Source organism: Salvelinus alpinus, chromosome 20 (assembly GCF_045679555.1).
Source record: "Salvelinus alpinus chromosome 20, SLU_Salpinus.1, whole genome shotgun sequence".
NCBI lineage: Eukaryota > Metazoa > Chordata > Actinopteri > Salmoniformes > Salmonidae > Salvelinus > Salvelinus alpinus.
Window position 1 is genome coordinate 52,299,039 of NC_092105.1, and position 23,730 is coordinate 52,322,768.

The window sequence follows — 23,730 nt, forward strand, 5'->3', positions numbered from 1 at the left end:
CAGTGGTTATGTTATGTTGGAACTGGAAATGTGGTGCAATGGAACCAATGGAATACTCTCAAAAGTAGTAAATCTGTCACGCCAAACACCAATCTAACGCTTGACGCATCTGAAAGAGAACAAATACTATTTCCACCCGGGTCTGGAACTATAGTCTAGTCATGACTTCACACAACTGTAGCGGCTAGAATGACTGACGGGTCTCGTATGACACAAGGAGACTTGGAAAGCAACCAATCTGTAAAATGATTCCGTAAACCATATTCTAAAAGGGGAAGGGTTTGACTGTAGAGGGATCTATTCTCACTTCCTGTGTAAATGTTATGTGTCCTTGTTGACACACTGTGAGATGGACTGATAATATCCCACCTTGGATAAATGGACCATCCTGGTGTATCTGTTCACACAGAGTGCATCCTGATTCCATTGGATAAGTATAATTTTGTAGAAACAATCAGATTTTCCACACATGTCCTATATGGTAGTAAAAAGTAATAAAAGAAACTGTAGCCTACTTGTCACTGAAATTGACTAAAGTGTGCTGATCGTTTTAATGCAGCATTACATCTCGCCTCTCGTTACCCCTTTAACCCTCATTCACTGTCACACAACTTCTTTGAATCTTCATTCAGATCCAGGCCGGAGAAGCCTGCTCATAAAACTAAAACACAAACAGCAATACGTGCTTGCGTGCACACTCACATACGCGCACACACGCACACACACACCAATTACTGTACATTTAACGTTTAAACATAACCTAAATCACACATAATTGGCATCTTTGAAACAAGCATTTGCCAAGTAGTTTGCTGTGCTAAATCAGAGCTACAGTTATAGTGTTTGTGTCCAGTAAGACAGTCGGGCAGACACATTGGTGTCATTGCATGGCATTGCAATCCTACAGGGAGTATCCGAAGCTATTCTCTTCTCTTCTGTTGTGTTGTGTTCTGCCGACTAACGACATTAGCTGGCGCTAATCCAGACTGAATATACTGAGTCGATCTCAAAGGAAGACAAAAGAACTAAGCGGAAATAGGGAAGCCAAATGTTTAGTAAACTCTTAAAAGGCCCAGCTTAGAGAGTTAGCGGGTTAGAGAGAGAAGAGCTCCGACTCTCTCTGCAATTGCTACAAGCCTAAAAAGGGGCTCGAAAAATGAATACAAATCCATTAGCTGGTCCTGGTTTCACAGTTATAAAAAGACTTAAGGGCGGTACGTGTTAAACGTGTGGAAATCTGTTTTGATAACATTTTGGGCTTATTGGGCTTTGCCGCCGCCGCCGCTCGAATTAATACCACTTAATTTGCAGATGGAAGAAAGCCGTGGCGTGGTGTTTCCAGTTAAAGAGATTAATTTTTAAACATCTAATTGACAGGCCCGGGTCAGGCGGGATAAGCAACAGACTCTGTAAGAGACGGCCGCGCGGCAAAGTCAAGGTGACTGGAATACCGCCTTTCAAAAACACCCGTCGAAAAGAGAGGGAGGAGAAAGAGAGAGGAGAAAGAGAGAGAATTAGTCGTCAAGAAGTGTCCCTCCACCCCCTATTCTCTCTGTCTCTCTGTCTCTCTCTTTATTATGAATGATTTAGTTTCCCAGTGAAAGGTTATAAAAGCCATGTACGGCAGTGTAATATCCGTAGAGTGAAAATGTGAAGGTTTGATTCGCAATGTCCTCAAGTCAGCTAGCTACCAGACTGCAGTGTGATAAGAGGCACTGTTCTGAATAACTCCTGCCTCCAAGAGGCCGTTTCCATGTTTTATAGGCTTTACCAAGGAAAAGCACACACATAGCATTCGTGGCGTGGCTAGTCTGTAAACATGATGCACTGTTAGTGAAGTCGCTAACAACTAAGGCTGCTGAAAGCTAGAATGTATTCCAAATGGCACCCTTTTCTCTGTAATGCACTACTTTAGAGAATAATCCTATGGGTCCTGATCAAAAGTATTGTAGTATATAGGGATTATGATGCCATTTGGGACACAAATGCTGGTGTTTACCTTGGCTGAGTATGTGGTGCTTGGCATGTTGGTAATGTAGCATCGCCTAATTACTATTTACATGTAAACATGAAATGAGACAAACAACCTCACAGAATGGCTATTTAGAAAAGGTGAGGCAAAATACAGTAATTCATATTCAGGGTCAACCTTATCTGACTGTAACAGCTGTAGAAGCGGTGTGTGTTGTTATTTTGAATCGCAAATTTCCAGAATTGGACATAATTCTACTAATTGTTTTCTGCTTCTGTCCAAGGGCACGCAGGTACAATATGGGCTGGCTATATTGTAATATGCATAATAGCAGATGCTCTGATATGTAAAGTGTGAGGGGGGACCAAGTGCCTGGTTATACTTTTGTCATCATTCTGTTTTTATTGAAAATAACCCCTAACCCCTACCACTGTATGGCTAATGTGCCTCGGCCTAATCCAATACGATGAGTGCTTTGATATTCAATTACTCATATTCAATCCGATGTACATATCAAGCCATTTTTTTTTACATCGGCAGTTGTCTCAAAGTGCTTTTTTTCTCTCTCTCTTTTCTGACAGTCTGGAGTAGAATAGCAAGCATAGCAACAATGTCTTACTCCTTGTGCCTTACAGTGCATCCCTCTCACACCTCACTAAGGCACTTGTCCATTCCCCCAGCAAACGGTAACATGAAACAGAGGCCTGCTGCTGTGTGTTCCTGATGGACAGGCAGATTTCACCTTGGCCAGCGAATGATAATGCATTATTAAATTTGCCTCCGCCGCTCTCCTGGCTACACTAGGAGCTGACCACAGCATATTTATCTCCCCATCTGAGCCTCACGTTGGCGCCCGCATCTTGGCAGCCAGAGCGTATTCTGTCACTTTTGAGGCATTTTAAAGATTAAAAAGAAACCCTCTGCCTCTTTCTTTCCCCCAACGTTCCTTAAAAGCGTCACCCTGCTCTTCTTTTTCTTCTATGAAATGCGATTAGCGGATGGAAGAGGGTGTCACGCAATGGAACATTCATGAGAAAGGTAGGGGGGGTGGAACAAATATCCAAATGAACTGCCCTCCCCACTCCCATCTACCCCACACCCCCTGACCTGAAGCAGTAGTCCCCTCTCTGAACAATCAGCACTCCCTGTCTCTCTTCCCTCACACAGGGGGGGCGGGGAAAATTTGATTGATCCTCTATCAAATAATGATTTTGCTTGGGCATATGCACTGACAAGTTGTTTGATCACAAAGCATTGTCGCCTGCCAAGTCACATTCCGGGGCTTGTGATGGCTAATGATAGGTAGATAGGTAGTGAGCATCTTTGGACAACACCAAGGACACTAGGTTATAAAAAGAAGACTGATGCAGAGCAGAGCAACTCAGTGGATCGGGCGAAAGTAAGGAAAATAGGGAGACGAAGAGAAGTCACTGACAGGGGAGATAGCTGAGTTTTAATGATACTCTATGTGAATTGAAAAACCCGTCTATGTCGGTGAAGTGTTTAGGTCGAAATTGTCGAGGTTGCATTTCTGAACCAGCCTCAAGAAACTCAGAAAAGTAGTACGAGGCATATACAAAAACAACCTTACCTTTTATCAAACACTAGTTAGAGCATTTGAGTCCTATTGGAACCACCTTACTTCATACCATTTTGGTATTAGGCAAACATACCGCTGCACTACTACTCATAACCACTAAAATACACTTAGGGAAAAAACTATAACTTTTGTTTTCGTTCCTCTCTGATGTTCTTCAGGATTTGGTGTTCTGCACTGTATTTCAGCTTCCCCTGACATCATCTCATGTTTGATCAGCTGTTGAATTATCTAAGTGATAGTGCCTATGCTGCATTCCATCAGTCATACTGTAGGTAAAGTACGACTGCCGCCAGAACAGGTCTGCGGACAGGAAATATCAGGACATTTAGGGCAAGGCGCTGACTTTAGTAGGTAGTGTCTTACATAGCTCAAACTGTCATCTAAATCTATTGGAAGCAGAGTTTGAGCAAATGTTTGAATACTTTGTGCTTTTATACTGTCAGAGGAAATGGTGCTTTTCACCTTATGTAGCCTTGCCCACTTTCCCCAGAACCATTTCAAATGTGTTTGTCTTCCAACTTCCAGCCCATTGACACACAAGGAAAACCATAGTTAAATATGAATTACATTTGTCTATGTAACTATGAAATAATATGACAATAAAGTGCACAGAATTGGAAAGATGCACTATATGACCAATCTGTGTGCTTAGGGTCACTGAACCTTCGCCCCAGTCTGAGGTCCTGACCGCTCTGGAGCAAGTTTTCATCAAGGATCCCCCTGTACTTTGCTTCGTTCATCTTTCCCTCGATCCTGACTAGTCTCTCAGTCCCTGCCACTGAAAAACATACCCACAGCATGATGCTGCACACCACCATGCTTCATCGTAGGGATGGTGCCAGGTTTCATTCAGACGTGACACTTGGCATTCAGGCCAGAAAGTTCAATCTTGGTTTCATCAGACCAGAGAATCTTGTTTCTCATGGTCTGAGAGTCTTTAGGTGTCTTTTGGCAAACTCCAAGCGGGCTTTCATGTGCCTTTTACTGTGGAGTGACTTTCGTCTGGGCACTATACCATAACGGCCTGCTAAATGACTTAAATCTGTAGAGATGGTTGTCCTTCTGGAAGGTTCACCCATCTCCACAAAGGAACTCTGGAGCTCTGACAGAATGTCGGGTTCTTGGTCACCTCCCTGACCAAGGCCCTTATCCCCCGATTGCTCAGTTTGGCCAGGCATCATTCCATTTAAGAATGATGGATGCCACTGTGTTCTTGGGGACCTTCAATGCTGCAGACATTTTTTTTTACCCTTCCCCAGATCTGTGCCTCGACACAATCCTGTCTCGGAGCTCTATAAACAATCGACCTCATGGCTTGGTTTTTGCTCTGACATGCACTGTCAACTGTGGGACCTTATATGGACAGGTGTGTGCCCTTCCAAATCATGTCCAATCAACTGAATTAGAATGAGGCTGTAACATAACAAAATGTGGAAAAAGTAAAGGGGTCTGAATACTATCTGAATGTCAGACCAAGAGACATCCCGAAAATCAGTCTTCTCACAAAATTGTCTGTAGCATCCACCTCTATGGAAAAATTATGGTGTTCACTGTTTTGCTCTACGACCTCCACAAGCACCACGGGACAAGTCTGAAGGTAACCCGGTACCGGTTTAAAAAAATGAATGGAAGTATGGAGGTAATTTTGTGCCAACAAAAAAGGGATTAAATATGTGTCCAAAAAAACTAAAATATTTCCTGAGCTTTCTTATATCCCCATAGAATAATACATTCAAAAAATATATCATAAGGAATGTGTCAAAATCTTATTCCTTATGATTTATTTTTTGACTATCTGTTTTGACATTTATGAATGTGTTATTCTATGGGCCATAGTAGCAAAGGCCAAATTCAATGTCTTATCAAATATAGTTTTTTTTATAGTTTTTGGTGATACCTATGGAGGTCCTAAAATTCAAAATCAAATATCTAAATGAGCCATGGTATCTTAAAACAACTCCATATGTTTTATGGAGGTGCCATTGGTAAGTACATTATATTTTTTCATGTGGCACAATCTCATAGTACATAGTACAGTAAAATGATGATGTTTCGATTTGCAAGGCCTTTATCAAAATGCAACATCAAATACAGGGACCAATAAATCCAACGCAATGAAACTTGTATTGTCAATCTGTTCACATAACCCTCTTCTGTCAACTGTAAAGAGAAGTAAAACATGTATTTTACAGTTCCTTTTTTTAAAGGTGTGCTCTGCAGACCTGGGTTCAACTTCAAATACTATTCTGCTTTTACCAATTGCTTCAGCCTGCCTAGAGTGCCATATGGGTGGGTTTGCCATTTTTGCCCCCAAAAATATTTGGGTGCCATTGCGCCAGCCAAGCTCAATCAAGCCCTGTTTAAGTATTTCAAAATATTTTGAAGGAGTTCCCACATATACTGAGCGCTCGTTGGCTGCTTTTCCTTCACTCTGCGGTCCAACTCATCCCAAACTATCTCAACTGGGTTGAGGTCGGGTGATTGTGGAGGACAGGTCATCTGATGCAGCACTCCATCACTATTCTTATTGGTCAAATAGCCCTTACACAGCCTGGAGGTGTGTTGGGTAATTGTCCTGTTGAAAAACAAATGATTGTCCCCCTAAGCACAAACCAGATGGGATGGCGTATCGCTGCAGAATGCTGTGGTAGCCATGCTGGTTAAGTGTGCCTTGAATTCTAAATAAATCACATACAGTGTCACCAGCAATGCACCCCCACACCATCACACCTCCTCCTCCATGCTTCACGGTGGGAACCACACATGCGGAGATCATCCGTTCACCTACTCTGCGTCACACAAAGACACGGCAGTTGGAACCAAAAATCTCCAATTTGGACTCATCAGACCAAGGACATTGCTCATGTTTCTTGGCCCAAGCAAGTCTCTTCTTATTGGTGTCCTTTACTAGTGGTTTCTTTGCAGCAATTCGACCATGAAGGCCTGGTTCACACAGTCTCCTCTGAACAGCTGATGTTGAGATGTGTCTGTTACTTATTTGGTCTGCAATCTGAGGCTGGTAACTCTAATGAACTTATCATCTGCAGCAGAGGTAACTATGGGTCTTCCTTTTCTGTGACGGTCCTCGTGAGAGCCAGTTTCATCATAGTGCTTGATGGTTTTTGCGACTGCACTCGAAGAAACGTTCAAAGTTCTTGAAATTTTCCACATTGACTGACCTTCGTGTCTTAAAGTAATAATGGACTGTCGTTTCTCTTTGCTTATTTGTGCTGTTCTTGCCATAATATGGACTTGGTCTTTTACCAAATAGGGCTATCTTCTGTATAACACCCCTACCTTGTCACAACACAACTGATCGGCTCAAACACATTAAGAAGGAAAGTAATTCCACAAATGAACTTTTAACAAGGCGCACCTGTTAATTTTAACATGGCGCACCTCATGAAGCTGGTTGAGCCAAGAGTGTGTAAATCTGTCATCAAGGCAAAGGGTGGCTACTTTGAAGAATTTCAAATATAAAATACATTTTGGTATGTTTAACACTTACTTGGTTACTACAAGACTCCATATGTGTTATTTCATAGTTTTGATGTCTTCACTATTATTCTACAATGTAGAAAATAGTGAAAATAAAGGAAAAACCCTTGAATGAGTAGGTTGGTCCAAACTTTAGACTGGTACTGTATGTCATTATATTAACATGCATATAGACAATATCATATAGGTTATTATTCATTCTGGTTAGGCGGTTGATGTGTGTGTTTCTGAAGAGAGATCTCAGGATCAGTGTATTATATCTGTTCTGAGCAGAATGAATACTGCTCCCTTGTCTCCCCTGACAGCCCCTCAGACGCTTAAGGATTTATGAATATTTCCTCCATGCAGACTTTCCGTCTGTGTGACACTACCCGTGGCCTTGAGAATACGTTTCAATCTATTAAGTCAAATCAAAAGAGTCATTACTTCAAATTGGTTGGGGGAGAGGGAGAAGGGGATAAAGATAGGTAGAGCGAGATAGAGAGAGAGAGCGAATGGGGATTTTTTAATTTGTTTTATTTATTTAACCCTTTATTTAACTCGTCAAGTCAGTTAAGAACAAATTCTTGTTTACAATGACGGCCTACCCCAACCTGGACGATGCTGGGCCAATTGTGCGCCGCCCTATTGGACTCCTGATCACGGGAATGGGGTGAGAGAGAGAGGGAGAGAAACAGGGAGGGATAGAGTGACACACTGAATTGGTTACTACTGGAAAAGTGCAGCCCATAAGGGCAGTTGAAATGTAATGATATCTTATGAGAAAATATTAGGATGTCACTTTCCCAAAAGTCATGGTAAATGTGTTTTGAGGTCCCAAATTCAAATTATATGCCTGTGGAGGAGAGCGTTTAGGAAACAAGTGCCACTGGCCACACTGATTATCCCACGCACCTCGCTCTCTCTCGTGCTCTCGCTCTCTCTCTCGCTCTCTCTCTCGCTCTCTCTCTCGCTCTCTCTCTCGCTCTCTCTCTCGCTCTCTCTCTCGTGCTCTCGCTCTCTCGCTCGTGCTCTCGCTCTCTCGCTCGTGCTCTCGCTCTCTCTCGTGCTCTCGCTCTCTCTCGTGCTCTCGCTCTCTCGCTCTCTCTCTCGTGCTCTCGCTCTCTCGTGCTCTTTCTCTCTCTCGTGCTCTCTCTCCCTCTCCCTCTCCCTCTCCCTCTCCCTCTCCCTCTCCCTCTCTCTCTCTCTCTCTCTCTCTCTCTCTCTCTCTCTCTCTCTCTCTCTCTCTCTCTCTCTCTCTCTCTCTCTCTCTCTCTCTCTCTCTCTCTCTCTCTCTCTCTCTCTCTCTCTCTCAAATTCAAGCTGCTTTATTGGCATGAAAAACATTGGGTCAATATTGCCAAAGCAACAATGTATACAATATACATTGTAATAAAATTATAAACAATGACAAATAATAATATAGAATGGCAGTAAATAATAATACAAAATTAAATATAAAAATAGTAACAATAAAATGGTAACAGTCAATAATCGAATGTAATGTAATAAAAAAATGAAACTATAACTAACTTATAATTATAAATAACGGTCATCTTCACCATTACATCGGTACTACAACTACTATCATCATTACCACTACTACCACCACCACCATCATTAAACTGCTATCATTACCATTACCACCCATACCATTACTACTTGGAATGATAAACAACAATAATAATAGTAATAACAATAACAGTAATAACAATAATAGTAATAATAAGTAAGTTACTGCTTACTATGCAGATGTTATTATTCAGTGTCTCTCAGGCTATGGCAGCCAAATACATATTTGGCTGCAAGAGGAGCCATTGCTCCTTCGCCCATGAGTATTTTTTGTTTTTCCTCTGGGTTTAATAAGTTAAAATTTGGAATAAATGTAGACATTTCTGTGAATAATTAATCTCTTGGTGAGGAATATTTATCACAGTAAACGAGAAAGTGCATCTCTGTTTCTACCTCTCTCTCTCTCTCTCTCTCTCTCTCGTGCTCTCTCTCTCTCTCTCTCTCGCTCTCGCTCTCTCCACATAAATGGGTTTGTGCAGCAAGCGATTTCATCTCTAAGTTAAAGGAACATTAGCGATAGAGGTAGAAAGGAGGGGAGAAGGAGAGAGAAAGAAGGGAGAACACCGGGCTTGATTTTCCCCGCTGTGATAAGTGAGTGGTAGCCAAATGTTACCTGTGTAACCTGTGCCAAAGCATCTGGGGCTCTTGACTTTGTCCCCCAGCAGGGATGGAGCACACTCGTTTTCCTCCTCCTCTGCCTCCTCCTACTCCTCTTCTCTGTCCCGAAAAGGAAATTAGTTAAAAGGTCCAATGTAGCCGTTTGTATTCTAATATCAAATAATTTCTGGGTAACAATTAATTACCTTACTGTGATTGTTTTCAATTGAAATTGTCCAAAATAGTTTCTTAGCAAAGAGCAATTTCTCTCTGGAAGTGTTCTGAGTAGGGAGGGGAAAATGTAAAACTAGCAATTTGGAACTCTCTATCTTATTGGTCTATTAACTGTCACCAGGCAGGCTAAAACTCCATCCCATCACAACAGGCTGACATTTAAAAACGTATTTCCAAACAGCTCTTCGACTAAACGGTCATTATCATAATTTTCACAATTTGACAGTATTATTCCAACCTCATAGTGCGGAAATATAGATAAAACACAGGGAAATCACATTATTGAGTGCTCTGGGGCTTTAAATGTGTGTGTACGTTTCACTGTATGTCTGCATGTGTGCATGCTTGGCGCTGCATGGCTCCATTTGTGTTTGGGTGCACATGTGTTTGGAGTGGTGAAAGACTACACGGTGAAAGACTACGTTTGGGCATATTCGAATGAATCTATGTTGCGTATTTCACGGCGCGTCTTTATTTCCTTCGATGTTCCACAAAAACATAACATATCCAAAGATGAAATCCACTTTATCGATCGAAGCAAGGTTCATGTACATTAGTTTCGGAGCTAGGGTTTCTTTGACAAGGTGAAGGAAAAAAACAATCTAATCACTACCGCTACGGTCTGCGGTAGCGGCGTCTTCTACTAGCGGGCAAAGAAGTCACAGGCACTCCATTTGAAAGAGGACAACTTCCTCCCTCCTCAGCCACTGCTGGCAGGTCAAATAAAATCTAATTGTGCCTGGCTGAAAGCACAACGCCCTGCTCTGTGTAGGTGCCGCTGACAACCTCCAGGTTTTAGCGCTCCATTATCCTGCTGGGAGGAACACACCGTTTGCAAGGACACAGGCTTAACCTGTCAATATATCACACTGACTGCTCTGGCCCCAGCCAAATGCACAGGCTGCAGAGAGAGACTGTTTCCCTCTCCCTCGATTTGCTCTCTCTCTCTTTCGCTCAGTGTCTCTTTCTCCATATTTTATCTCTCGTTCTCTCGCCCTCCCTCCTTCTCTTTCGTACTCGTATCTGTCTACCTTCCCCAAATCAGTCCATTTATCTACTTTCTCTCTCTCTCTCTCTGTATTTATCTCCTCTTTCCCTCCCTCCGTGTGAGGACTCAGCTGAATGCTCCCGAGGGAGCTCCGGATTCAAACACAGGAAGCAGAAAACATATGGCACATTTTCAAACTCCCAAGGTCAATTACAGCTATTATTTATCCAGAGATTGCGACTACATTTCCCAAAGTTTCCTCTAGATTGACCACAGATTGCCAAAGCATGTCTGTCACATTTAAATCCGGGGCAGTATTTTGTTGCACCCACCTCTCGCTTTCCCTTCCCCGCGACTCTCCATCAAACATTTCAAAGGTTTTCAAGTGGATTTTTTAAAATCTCTTGTTAACATACGGCATATCTTTTTCTCCTTCCTTGACATTGCTTGGTCCGAGTGCCACTCCTCGCACAACACAAATCTAATAACATGTAAATTGGAGATAAGCCCAGATTCCTCAAAGTGATGTATATTTTTTTGCATCCGTAGTTTGCCAAGTCAATTCCTTGGCCCCCTGTTTTAGAGGCACCACAACACATGGAGGAGTAAGAAAATAAACTGGATAGGTGATTCATCATTGCTATCCCACTGTCAAGGACTCCTACTGCTACTATTGGGGGCTGGATGCAAGGAGAAGAGGGAGGGGGGGGGTATTTTTAAATGATGGCATTTCATCCGGAATGCATTGTATTTACTTTGTCCCAAAATGTTCTTATCCAGCTAAAACAATGTTATTTGTGACATGGTTGACCTGAGAGAGGGGGGGTTTGTTCCATAAGTATCTCACAGGGGAGGCCCTACGTAGAGTAGCCTACATACAGCACAAAGAGACTGTCACAGCTGCTGCTGGCAGCGCTCACTAGCGGAGAAGTGTCACCTGGAAATGCGGAACTCCATTCCAATCGGCTCCATCACTCCAGCGTCTCTCGCCGTAATTAAGTCGAAGTCAATGATGCCGGAGTGATGGTGAGGAATAAACATGCAAACACATGCCGGCAGGCTAGGAGGGCCAGAGGAGAAGAGAGGAGAAGAGAGGAGAGGAGAGGAGAGGAGAGGTATGGGGAGGGGAGAAGAGGAGAGGAGAGAAGAGGATAGAAGGGGAGAGAAGGGGAGAGGTATGGGGAGGGGAGAAAATGAGGAGAAGGGAGGAGAGGTCTGGTGAAAGCCTGAATAAGAAAAAAACAAATTTGGAGTTCAAATAAATACGGTAAACAAATAGTGATGACTTTATATTGATTGAATTATCAGTGTATCTGCTACCAGTGAAAGACAGCTGAAGCAAAAAAAAGAAAAAGATCTGAAATTGTACTCTAATTCACCAAAGGTCCTTATACATTTCACAGTGTTGAACAAACGTTGATTACTGAATATTAATTGAATGAGCCGTTTATTTGCTTCCACCTTCCTGTATTTGCGCACACCCCTATCTTGGCGAGAGTGAAATGAACTCCGACAAGCGTCGCTGTTCAGCTCCGTAGTCGTGAGTCTATTTCGAACGAAACACAAAGCTGTTTGCTTTTTTCCCGTGCCGTGTGACAGGTTGTTTCCTCTGCACCCAAAGCGATAAAATATTCTCTGTGATCTGCCGTCGTATTGCAAGAGGGGAGGCCTGCTGAGTGCAAAGCCGGAGTTTGTTAAAGCAATGATTTATGATGAATGCCAACACTAAATAAGGGACAAAGTGCCCACAGTACAAATCAATTACAAAGCTACAACAACAGTCCTTCTCTCCCTGAGGTCTACTAGCTTCGACAGCAGTTATGCTGATTTTATTGGACGGGATATTTGCAGCGGTTGGCAGAGAGGGAGGCTATGTGAAGTGTAGTGTAATAAATGCAAATGGTAGATGTTGTACATGTGTATGAACAACATCACAGGTCATTGGAGTTTCGGTGGTTGTGTTATTGTTGGCGCTTATCAGCCACTTTAAGGCGTTTGTTGCCATTCCAATGATGTGCTATGCCAAGTATTTTGAATGATATTGTAGTTTTTTTGTACCATTTCAGTGTAGAAGCTGAAACGGTTCAGTAAAGAAGAAGTAAAAAGAAGAAGAAAAAACATTTAGTGTAGCTCTTGTTATATAGGATATAAGTAGGCGGATTCATAATTGTTTTATGAAGTTAATTTACAAAACAAATTTAAATTCATCCATCCGTTTTGTTTTAACACTATTTTATTGAAATATATACAACACTTTCAGAACATTCCCTATTGATCCCCCAAACCTCCCTGCCCCTCCTTCCCAATGCCTCCAACTCACCCTCGCCCTTAAAATGACAGTGTAACAGATAATATGAATCAAAATGGTAAAATAAAGTATTTATAATAACAATAATAATAAAATACTAATATAAATGGTAATAAAATATTCCTAAATTGTGCATGACTTTTAGAAACACCATATTACAAATACTTTACAGTTTGCAGACACCATATTGCACGTACTTAGCAGTTGAAATACAGTACCAGTAGGATATTAACACACGTGTATATGTAGAATAAAAATTTAAAGGATTCCATAATAGGTAGAGGAAGGAGAACAGAAGATCAATGATATCCTAGTTGCCAATGTGTAAAAACATTCTCTACAGACACCCCTAATAGTAAATAGTATTTTTTTCTAAGCATAACATCCCATATCCAAGACATGGCTGATGGGAGTGATTGGACTTTCCAAAGCAGGAGTATTTTACTACGACTAATCAAGGAGGCAAAGGAGATGACACCAGTCTGTTTATTTGTGAGGTTCACAACTTCCTCAGCAATCCCAAGTATAGCGATCTGAGGAGATGGAAATATAGTCATTTCCAAGACCTCAGAGATTATACCAAAGAACAATTCCCAGAATTCCACCAACATGGGACATGACCATAACATATGGGTCAAGTTAGCTGATGATTGAGAGCATCTATCGCAAGAGTCTACCCCTTCTGGGATAATCTTGGCTCGTTTGGTCTTGGTAAAATGTATCCTATGGTGGACATTACATTAAATCAGGCTGAGCCTTGCACAGGAGGAGGACGAGTTGACTTTCTCCAGTGCTTTTGTCCACCGCTGATTAGAAAATGAAACCCCGGGTTCTGCTTCCCAAACCGTCTTAATTTTGAGCAAAGCTGGACTATTTCCTGGCAATAAGAAATCATAAACATTTACATTTACATTTAAGTAATTTAGCAGACGCTCTTATCCAGAGCGACTTACAAATTGGTGCATTCACCTTATGATATCCAGTGGAACAACCACTTTACAATAGTGCATCTAACTCTTTTAAGGGGGGGGGGGGGGGTTAGAAGGATTACTTTATCCTATCCTAGGTATTCCTTAAAGAGGTGGGGTTTCAGGTGTCTCCGGAAGGTGGTGATTGACTCCGCTGACCTGGCGTCGTGAGGGAGTTTGTTCCACCATTGGGGTGCCAGAGCAGCGAACAGTTTTGACTGGGCTGAGCGGGAACTGTACTTCCTCAGAGGTAGGGAGGCGAGCAGGCCAGAGGTGGATGAACGCAGTGCCCTTGTTTGGGTGTAGGGCCTGATCAGAGCCTGAAGGTACGGAGGTGCCGTTCCCCTCACAGCTCCGTAGGCAAGCACCATGGTCTTGTAGCGGATGCGAGCTTCAACTGGAAGCCAGTGGAGAGAGCGGAGGAGCGGGGTGACGTGAGAGAAATTGGGAAGGTTGAACACCAGACGGGCTGCGGCGTTCTGGATGAGTTGTAGGGGTTTAATGGCACAGGCAGGGAGCCCAGCCAACAGCGAGTTGCAGTAATCCAGACGGGAGATGACAAGTGCCTGGATTAGGACCTGCGCCGCTTCCTGTGTGAGGCAGGGTCGTACTCTGCGAATGTTGTAGAGCATGAACCTACAGGAACGGGTCACCGCCTTGATGTTAGTTGAGAACGACAGGGTGTTGTCCAGGATCACGCCAAGGTTCTTAGCACTCTGGGAGGAGGACACAATGGAGTTGTCAACCGTGATGGCGAGATCATGGAACGGGCAGTCCTTCCCCGGGAGGAAGAGCAGCTCTGTCTTGCCGAGGTTCAGCTTGAGGTGGTGATCCGTCATCCACACTGATATGTCTGCCAGACATGCAGAGATGCGATTCGCCACCTGGTTATCAGAAGGGGGAAAGGAGAAGATTAATTGTGTGTCGTCTGCATAGCAATGATTGGAGAGACCATGTGAGGATATGACAGAGCCAAGTGACTTGGTGTATAGCGAGAATAGGAGAGGGCCTAGAACAGAGCCCTGGGGGACACCAGTGGTGAGAGCACGTGGTGCGGAGACAGATTCTCGCCACGCCACCTGGTAGGAGCGACCTGTCAGGTAGGACGCAATCCAAGCGTGGGCCGCGCCGGAGAAAAGAAAGAAGGGATACTGGTCTGTAGTTGTTGACATCGGAGGGATCGAGTGTAGGTTTTTTCAGAAGGGGTGCAACTCTCGCTCTCTTGAAGACGGAAGGGACGTAGCCAGCGGTCAAGGATGAGTTGATGAGCGAGGTGAGGTAAGGGAGAAGGTCTCCGGAAATGGTCTGGAGAAGAGAGGAGGGGATAGGGTCAAGCGGGCAGGTTGTTGGGCGGCCGGCCGTCACAAGACGCGAGATTTCATCTGGAGAGAGAGGGGAGAAAGAGGTCAAAGCACAGGGTAGGGCAGTGTGAGCAGAACCAGCGGTGTCGTTTGACTTAGCAAATAAAGCAAATAAAGACATTATACGTGACACTTTGGCCACATCAGGCAAAACAGTCAATACCATACGCCGGCAGAAGTCTTGGGAATGTAGAAGAGTGGGATTGAACAAAGTGACAAACTGGAAAATATCTAAATAAATAAGATTGCTGCAGATTGAAAGTGTTATATAGCTCATTAAAACTGGCAAAGTTACCATTAACGTTCAACTCTTTCAAAAATGTCAGACCTTTCCTATTCCAAGATATTAACCCTGAGTCAAGTTTGGCGGGTGCGGGCCTCCCATGTGGCGCAACGGTCTAAGGCACTGATCAGTGCTAGAGGCGGCACTACAGATCTGGGTTTGATCTGGGAGAAAAAGCGGTAAAAAGTACACAAATAAAAATAAAAATGTAAAAAGAAATTGACAGGTGCAAATAAATGATTATTACAAGTGGGTGCTGATAGGGAGAGTAGGGTCCATTTCAAATGACGTTTTGTAGCCAGATTTCAATAGTGGGCCAGCAGCATATCACCCTTTATCCTGCTTGCTTGCTTCTGAAGCTAAGCAGGGTTGGTCCTGGTTGGTCCCTGGATGGGAGACCCAAATGCTGCTGGAAGTGATGTTGGAGGGCCAGTAGGAGGCTCCCTTTCCTCTGGTCTAAAAACAATATCCCAATACCCCAGGGCAGTGATTGCCCTGTGTAGGGTGCTGTCATTCGGATGGGACATTAAACGGGTGTCCTGACTCTCTGTGGTCACTAAAGATCCCATTGCACTTATTGTAAGACTAGGGGTGTTAACCCTGGTGTCCTGGCTAAATACCCAATCTGGCCCTCATGCCATCACGGTCACCTAATCATCCCCAGCTTCCAATTGGCAATGAGCCAATCTCCCCTGAAACTATTCCCCATGTCGTTGCTGTAAATGAGAATGTGTTCTCAGTCAACTTACCTGATAAAATAAGGGTTAAATAAAATAAAAAGTCTGATTGGAAAAGAGTAAAAGTGGAAGATTGCCACAAACCGGGGCTTGAAGGGAGGATGAGCAACAGGATTAAGCCTCCAGTTGGCACCAACTACTCCCTGAATTGCAGAACCACAGAGAAATTTTGTGTAAATGGACTGCCCAGTAATAGTATGTCCACTGTGTGATCTCCATCTTTTCAATAGGGTTTTATTAATTATTGGTGGTTTGCCCCAAATGAATGAGGATATCATAGTATCTATCTCACTGAAAAATGACTTGGGTAGACACTGGAATAAGTATAGCTATCTGGGTAATATAGTCATTTTCAGTGACTGCACCCTACCAGCCACAGAGAGGGATAAGCCACCCCCTCTGTAGGGTCATTTTTCAGCTTTGCTGTAAGAGTAGAGAAGTCCTGCTCTAACAGTGAGTGAAGGGATCAGGTGATATTAATTCCCAGGCACCTAAACCCTGCTTTAGATAAGTCGAAGGGCAGCAGAGATTGTGTTATACCCATAGCCAATTGATTAATAGTTAAGCATGAACTTCTCCCTAAATTCAGTTTGTACCCTGAAAAAGTTCCAAAATCTTTTAAAATAGATAAGATACAAAGTATAGGGTCCGAAACAAAGAGGAGCAAATCATCGGCGTAAAGTGACACTCTGTGGTCCTAATCCCCTGTCCTAATACCTGAAAATAGCGGACTGTTCTTTAATGCAATTGACAAAGGTTCAATAGCAAGAGCAAAGAGGAGGGGCGAAATTGAGCATCCCTGATGTGTGCCATGGGTTAAGGGGGAAATTTGGAGCGAAAAGAGATTGTGTATACACGTACGTGCCTGGGGAGAGGTGTAGAGTAGCCATATCCAGGATGTAAATGTATCCCCAAAGCCATTTTAAATTGTAAAGAACAGAAATTACCATTCTACTCTATCAAAGGCATTCTCGCATCAAGAGAATCTACCACTTCAGATTTGTTTGGAGAAGCTGGAGAGCGAATGATACTAAGAAGTCTTTGAATATTTCAGAAGGAATAACGGTCCTTATAAACCTTGTTTGGTCCTCTGATATCACAGTGGGTAGGACAATCTCTCATCTACAAGCAAGCACCTTTTGCCAGACTTTTTACATCCGTGTTAAGGAGAGAGATCGGTTGAAATGAAGAGCAGTTGGTTGGATCTTTGTTTTTCTTCAATGTTGGAGATGGAAGCCTGAGTAAGAGTACGAGGTAGTGTACCTTGCTGGAGTGAGTCCTCAAAAATGTCTAATAGCAGATGAGTTAGTTGTTCCGAAAAATTCTTTAAAAATTATTCGGGTCGCCATCTGACCCTGGGGACACAGTTTATGTCACCCCCAAATATAAAATACTGTGTGTTTAAATTGGAGAGTGAGGAGAAGAGTTTCTTCATGACGTTGATTTAATCCCATTTTGGGGAGTACACACATACAAGAACAACTGGGGTTCGCCAAACTGCGCCAGTTACTATTACGTAGCGGCCATTGGTATAATAGAGGATCTATGTTGAAGTCCTTATGAGTATCGCTGCACCTCTCATTCTAGTGTTACATTTAGATTTTAAAAAATGTGCACAAGCCATGGCCTAGAAAATCTATGCTGGTACGTATTATGTAAATGTGTCTCTTGAAAAAATATAAAATCTGCTTTCAGACTCTTCAACGAGTAAACGTGAAGAGGGTTTAAAAGATTGATCGTAGATACAACCCTCATACTGTAGATTGTAGGAGAATTGCAAAGACAGCTCGCGCACACACCCACATACAGAGCCCATAGAAGCTAGAAGAGGCGGGGATAGGTTCCTGGGCATTGGCCCGCCAGTGGCTGTGAATGAAAATCAAATCAGAACACGATGCGGGAAAGCGACCTGCTTATGTTTGTGTTTGGGCCATGCTGTTTAGCTCACGTGTCAATGCAGAGAATACAGTCACAGGTTACTTACACTTCCCCCAAAAGAAACAAAACTGAAAACACAGCAGAACTCAAAGGTTAATGGTTAAACAGGTAGGATAGTTACATTCATTAGCCAACCAAGCGACATCAAAACAGGTAAAGGAAAATGTTCCCATAGTGTAAGTAAACATTTTAATGGATGTAACATAAATGTTGGCTACACTTTACTTTAGCTGGGAACTCACGCAAGCGATCCTTTCTTGAGTGAGTGGAATGATCAGACAGAAATGAAGAGAAAAGAGATGACATCGTTTCTCAGTCCTTGGCAATCCATCAAGTTGGTGCCAAATGAAACAGGAATGAAACGTTATGTACACTGTCAATATGGTCTTTAATGTAGTCGATATGATCCCACGGTAAGGCTCGCGTGACGTTAAAATTCCAACTCCATATGCGTGGGGAACACAGTTATACTACCGTAGAAAATAAGTAAATAAGTGTCACCTGTTTAACCACCGCAAAACCAGAGTTTCATGTGTCCAGCCAGTTGGCTATTTAAAAAGTCAGTAGGAGGGCATCCCGAGTGGCACAGCGGTCTAAGGCACTGCATCGCAGTGCTTGAGACGTCACTACAGACCCGGGTTCGATCCGGCCGTGACCTGGGGTCCCATAGGGCGGTGCACAATTGGACCAGCGTCACCTGGGTTAGGGGAGGGTTTGGCCAGTGGGGCTTTATTTGGCTCATCACACTCCAGCGACTCCTTGTGGTAGGCTGGGCGCCTGCAGGCTTACTCTGGTCGTCAGTTGAACAGTGTTTTCTCCAACACATTGGTATGGCTAGCTTCCGGCTTAAGTGGGTGGGTTTTAAGAAGCGTGGTTTGTCCTCCCGAGTGGCGCAGCGGTCTAAGTGCTAGAGGCATTACTACAGACTCGGGTTCATTCCCGGGCTGTGCCACAACCGGCCATGGTCGGGAGTCCCATCGGACACCGCACAATTGGCCCAGCGTTGTGAGGGTTTAGCCGGGGGGGGGGCTTTACTTGGCTCATCGCGACCTTAGCAGCTCCTTGAGGCGGGCCGGGTGCCTGCGAGCTAACCCCGGTCGCCAGTTGAACGGTGTTTCCTCCGACACATTGGTGCAGCTTCCGGGTTAAGCTGGCGGATGTTAAGGAGCGCGGTTAGGCGGGTCATGTTTCAGAGGACGCATGACTCCACCTTCTCCTCTCCCGAGCCCGTTGTGGAGTTGCAGCGATGAGACCAAGATCGCAATTGCATATCATGAAATTGGGGAGAAAAAGGGGGTAAAAAAAGTAAATAGGGTGTGTACAAAATAATCCAGTGTACTGCACATATTGTCTGATATATTCCACTTTGGGGTGCGCATAGTGGGATAGTTCACATGTCACTCAGCTGAACCGATGCTGGTTGTAAAAGGACTCAGCCTCTGCTGCTGTGTTGAACTTGCGCTCCATGTCCTGGTAGTAAAAACGCAGCTCTGCCAGATGGCGGAGTGTAGAAAGGCGGAGTGTAGTAAACTTGATGCCCCCCTGTTACAACTTTCATTTCATTGACTTGAAAGTGGCACGTTTCTTGATGAGTTGAGTACTCAGGTCCTGGAATAGGAACATTTTATTTCCCTGATAGAAAAGTTCCTTGCTAACTCCAGCACCTGTCCCTTCTCCTGGTAGTGGAGAAATATCATTAGCATTGGACGTGGTCACTCACCCTTCGCCGGCCTCTCTCTCTGTGTGCGGTGCACTCCGACCAGCTCTGGCGGAGCTGCGAACATATCATCGCCCAATATTTCCAAAATGAACTTTGACATGAAATCTCTTGCAAAGCGCTCCCTCACAGCCCTCAGGGAGTCCTACCACTCACAAGTTATTGAGAGCGATTTTCGAGGTCGTCCATTTTGTCTTTCGTGATGGGAGTGTCACTATGGTCAGAAAGAGCCGTCTTTATGTCAGTCAGACGAAGGCCATGTGATTCCACTGTCAGACGAATCACGTCCAGCGATGATTATATGGGCGAGAGGGACATTGTTAGCAGGGTGCCATCTCAGCTGAGGGCAGCGCGGTTCTTCTCCAATTCGGCCACCAGGGAGGAGATGGTCAAGTTGTCTTCGCTGGTGGCAGTCGTTGCCGCCATCATTGGCTGATTTTGCAGGGAGTTGTTTGCTAAAGTTCCTGGTTTCCCCTTCACTTTATTTTTATCCAGACATCATTTAGAATCTACCATTTTAACTTAGTAAATCTGCAATATGCAGTAAAATGGTTATTTAATGGCGTATTTAGTCATAAAAACAATGTTAAACTCGGGAGTTCTCTCCTCAAGTCCGCTTCAGTCAGTCGCCGTTCCAAAAGTCTACATCCATCCATTCAAATGAATCAACGGGAATGAAAAGATACAAAAAGAGAGTAAAAAAAGAAGAGAAATGTTGTTGACACCCCCCACTGACCAACATTGCATACTTCACTCTCTTTTTCCCTCTCCCCCCCAAAAAAGAAAATGGATTCTTCCAAATTAAAAACTGTGGATCCTAGCACTCTAACAATCCACTGCCTGCCAGTGAGTCCATGTTTCCAGGGCATTTGCAGATGTTCAAAATAATCTCCAATGTTTTGGCAATATCTGCTCTGAAGATGGGTGAAATAAGTACTTTAAACTAATTAATGGCCGACCAGCTGTTCCTACCACTTGGCTGAATATTGATAGGAGGAGAGAGAGAAAGAGATAGAGACTGTGAGGAGGGAGAGAGGAAGGAGGGAGAGAGAGAGAGAGAGAGGAGAGAGAGACTGAGGAGGAAGAGAGAGAAAGCGCGAGAGAGATAGGACAGACTGTGAGGAGGGAAAAAGAGAGAGGAGGAGGAGAGAGAGAGAGAGCTTGCCTGTGTTTGTGCAGGATCACTCTGACACATAAACATGTATGAATAGTGGATGAGAGGGAAGAGAGGGAACCTGCACAGAGCACAGCCAGAGTGCAGTGTTAAAAGAATCAAAGTGGTTTTGATAAAAAATTGAGTTAAGGAATTGATGGCACATAATATATAATTTTGAGGTGTGTGTGTGTGTGTGTGTGTGTGTGTGTGTGTGTGTGTGTGTGTGTGTGTGTGTGTGTGTGTGTGTGTGTGTGTGTGTGTGTGTGTGTGTGTGTGTGTGTGTGTGTGTGTGTGTGTGTGTGTGTGTGTGTGTGTGTTTGTACGTGTGTGTGTTTTTTGTGTGGTGTGTTTGTGTGTGTGTATTGTTAGTGGTTGACTAAAGGCTTTTCAGACATAAACAAATGGTGGATGATGCCATCCTATAGGTTTGACAGGCACCCGCGCGTGCGTACACAAAGGAAGCTGAACCATCCGAGGTAATGGAGCTCTGTAGGCCTGCTTCTTCTCATTTGGGAATGCACATGATTACATCCATTCACTGGGAAAAGCTGCATTTATGTCCTGGATGGATGTTGGCTTAGAGCCTGAGAGAGACAGTGTGGTCAATGAGGACCGGAGTGAATTTCAATGGTCTTTCTGTGATCCCTTGTGACCTCTCTCCTTGCGTAATTTTCAGAAGACATTGGAGATGAAGGAACCTCGGATCTTCTCCTTGCGATTTAAGAAGGAGGAGCAGATTTAAAGAGATACTTTTGAGATTCACCCCTGGACTGGATTGTCTATCAGAGTGGACCTGAGAGCTCTGATTGCCTGAATCGTAGAGTTCACTACCCATATAAACCCTGTTGTGAACGAATAAGAGTTCATCTTCTGTTTGAATAGACAGCAGGCTACTTGTCCTGACTTGTTCTGTATTCTTGTTTTGGGGCTAATTCTAGAGGACAATCCAATGTGCACCCCGACTGCGAGAGACAGCTACGAGAGGCTGTCGTTGACTGGACAAGGTCTACCACCTGGCTTCCCTTCGCCATTCCTGTTCCCAGACGGCCTGTCATCAATAGAGACTCTTCTCACTAACATACAGGTACAGTGGGTCTGACCAATACAGGTGCTCCTCACTAACATGCACTTAGGTCTGACCATTAGAGACTCTCACTAACATACAGGTACAGTTGGTCTGACTAAGAGAGACTCTTCTCACTAACATACAGGTATGCTACAGGCCTTATTCATTGACAGGGTATATACAGTGCATGTAGGTCAGACCAATATAGACTGTTCTCACTAACAACACACAGGTACAGTGGCCTCACATTCACCTTAGTAATATACTCCTCACAATACAAGTATGACTTACAAATGCTCAATACAGGTAGGCCTTAGCAATACTATGCAGGTACACCTTACCAATACTATACAGGCAGGCCTTACCAATACTCTACAGGTAAGCATTAGCAATACTCTACTAGTAGGCCTTAGCAATACTCTACAGGTATGCCTTAGCAATACGATATACAGGTAAGCCTAACTAATACTCTATACAGGTAGACTTTAGCAATACTATACATGTAAACCTTAGCAATACTATACAGGTAGGCCTCAGCAATAGTCTACAGAGAATCAATAGAAAATATCCTAGCTAATATGCAATAGAGTAAAGAAAACATCAGTTAGTATAGCCGGTTGTCTGAGTGCCATTTAGCCTGCAACTGTAAAGACTAGGGCCAGAATTCACAAAGCATCTCAGGATGGAAGTTCTGATCTAGAATCCATTCCATAATAATTGTATTCATTGTGATCTGAATGGTAAAACTGAGCGTAGGTCAGAGCTCATGCTCTGAGACACTTTATGGATAGGAACCCTGCAGTCAGTAGTGCTGCGCCATTAGTGGTTTTTGAGGTCGGTTCTGTTTCGGTTCAATTATTTAAAAAAAATAATATGTTTTTTCTAATTCGGTTTCAATTCTTATTTTTTTTTTTTACATTACATGCACTATGCATTATGTGGGTGGAATACTGTAACAACATAGAATAAAAACAATGAAATCAAATATTTGTTGTTTTATTTGATGACTTCATTATTTCATTCCAAGTCATCATCTCATCTCTATAGAGCTGCTGCTGCTATCTGACAAAATCCCTATTTGAGTAGTTCAAAATAAGGCGTATTTTTATGACTGCTGAATACAAACTAGCAATCATTTCGATCATGTATTTTAAGGTAGAGCTACTTCGCGAAGCAACTGCTTTCTATCCCTCTCGATCGCGTGTTCTTTACTCTCCGTGTCCGTGGCTACTCCACGGAGACCCGGACAAGTAGGCTGGCGTGTTATGGATTATGGTCATTGTAGTTAATGATCATGTTTTCTGCGCTAAACTACAGTACCAGTCAAAAGGCTGGACAAACCTACTCATTTAAGGGTTTTTCTTTATTTGTACTATTTTCTACATTGTAGAAAAATTGTGAAGATATCAAAACTATAAAGTAAAACATATGGAATCACAAGGGCACAACCAGCTTCATGAAGTAGTCAACTGGAATGCATTTCAATTAGCAGGAGTGCCTTGTTAAAAGTTAATTTGTGGAATTCCTTTCCTTCTTAATGCGTTTGAGCCAATCAGTTGTGTTGTGACAAGGCAGGGGTGTTATACAGAAGATAGCACTATTTGGTAAAAGACCAAGTCCATATTATGGCAAGAACAGCTCAAATAAACAAAGAGAAACGACAGTCCATAATTTCTTTAAGAAATGAAGGTCAGTCAATGCGGAACATTTCCAGAACTTTTAACGTTTCTTCAAGTGCAGTCGCAAAAACCATCAA

General features: G+C 43.4%; 1 protein-coding gene across 4 annotated transcripts in view; it reads left to right on the forward strand.

Annotated features, from left to right (window-relative positions):
* Positions 1-23,730, forward strand: part of LOC139547064 (dachshund homolog 1-like) — a 272,848-nt gene that overhangs the window by 226,503 nt on the left and 22,615 nt on the right. For all 4 annotated transcript variants that reach the window (XM_071356122.1, XM_071356123.1, XM_071356124.1 and 1 more), the window contains one exon: positions 21,847-21,992. In XM_071356122.1, the coding sequence (XP_071212223.1) occupies positions 21,847-21,992 (146 nt within the window). The remainder of the gene's footprint in view (positions 1-21,846; positions 21,993-23,730) is intronic.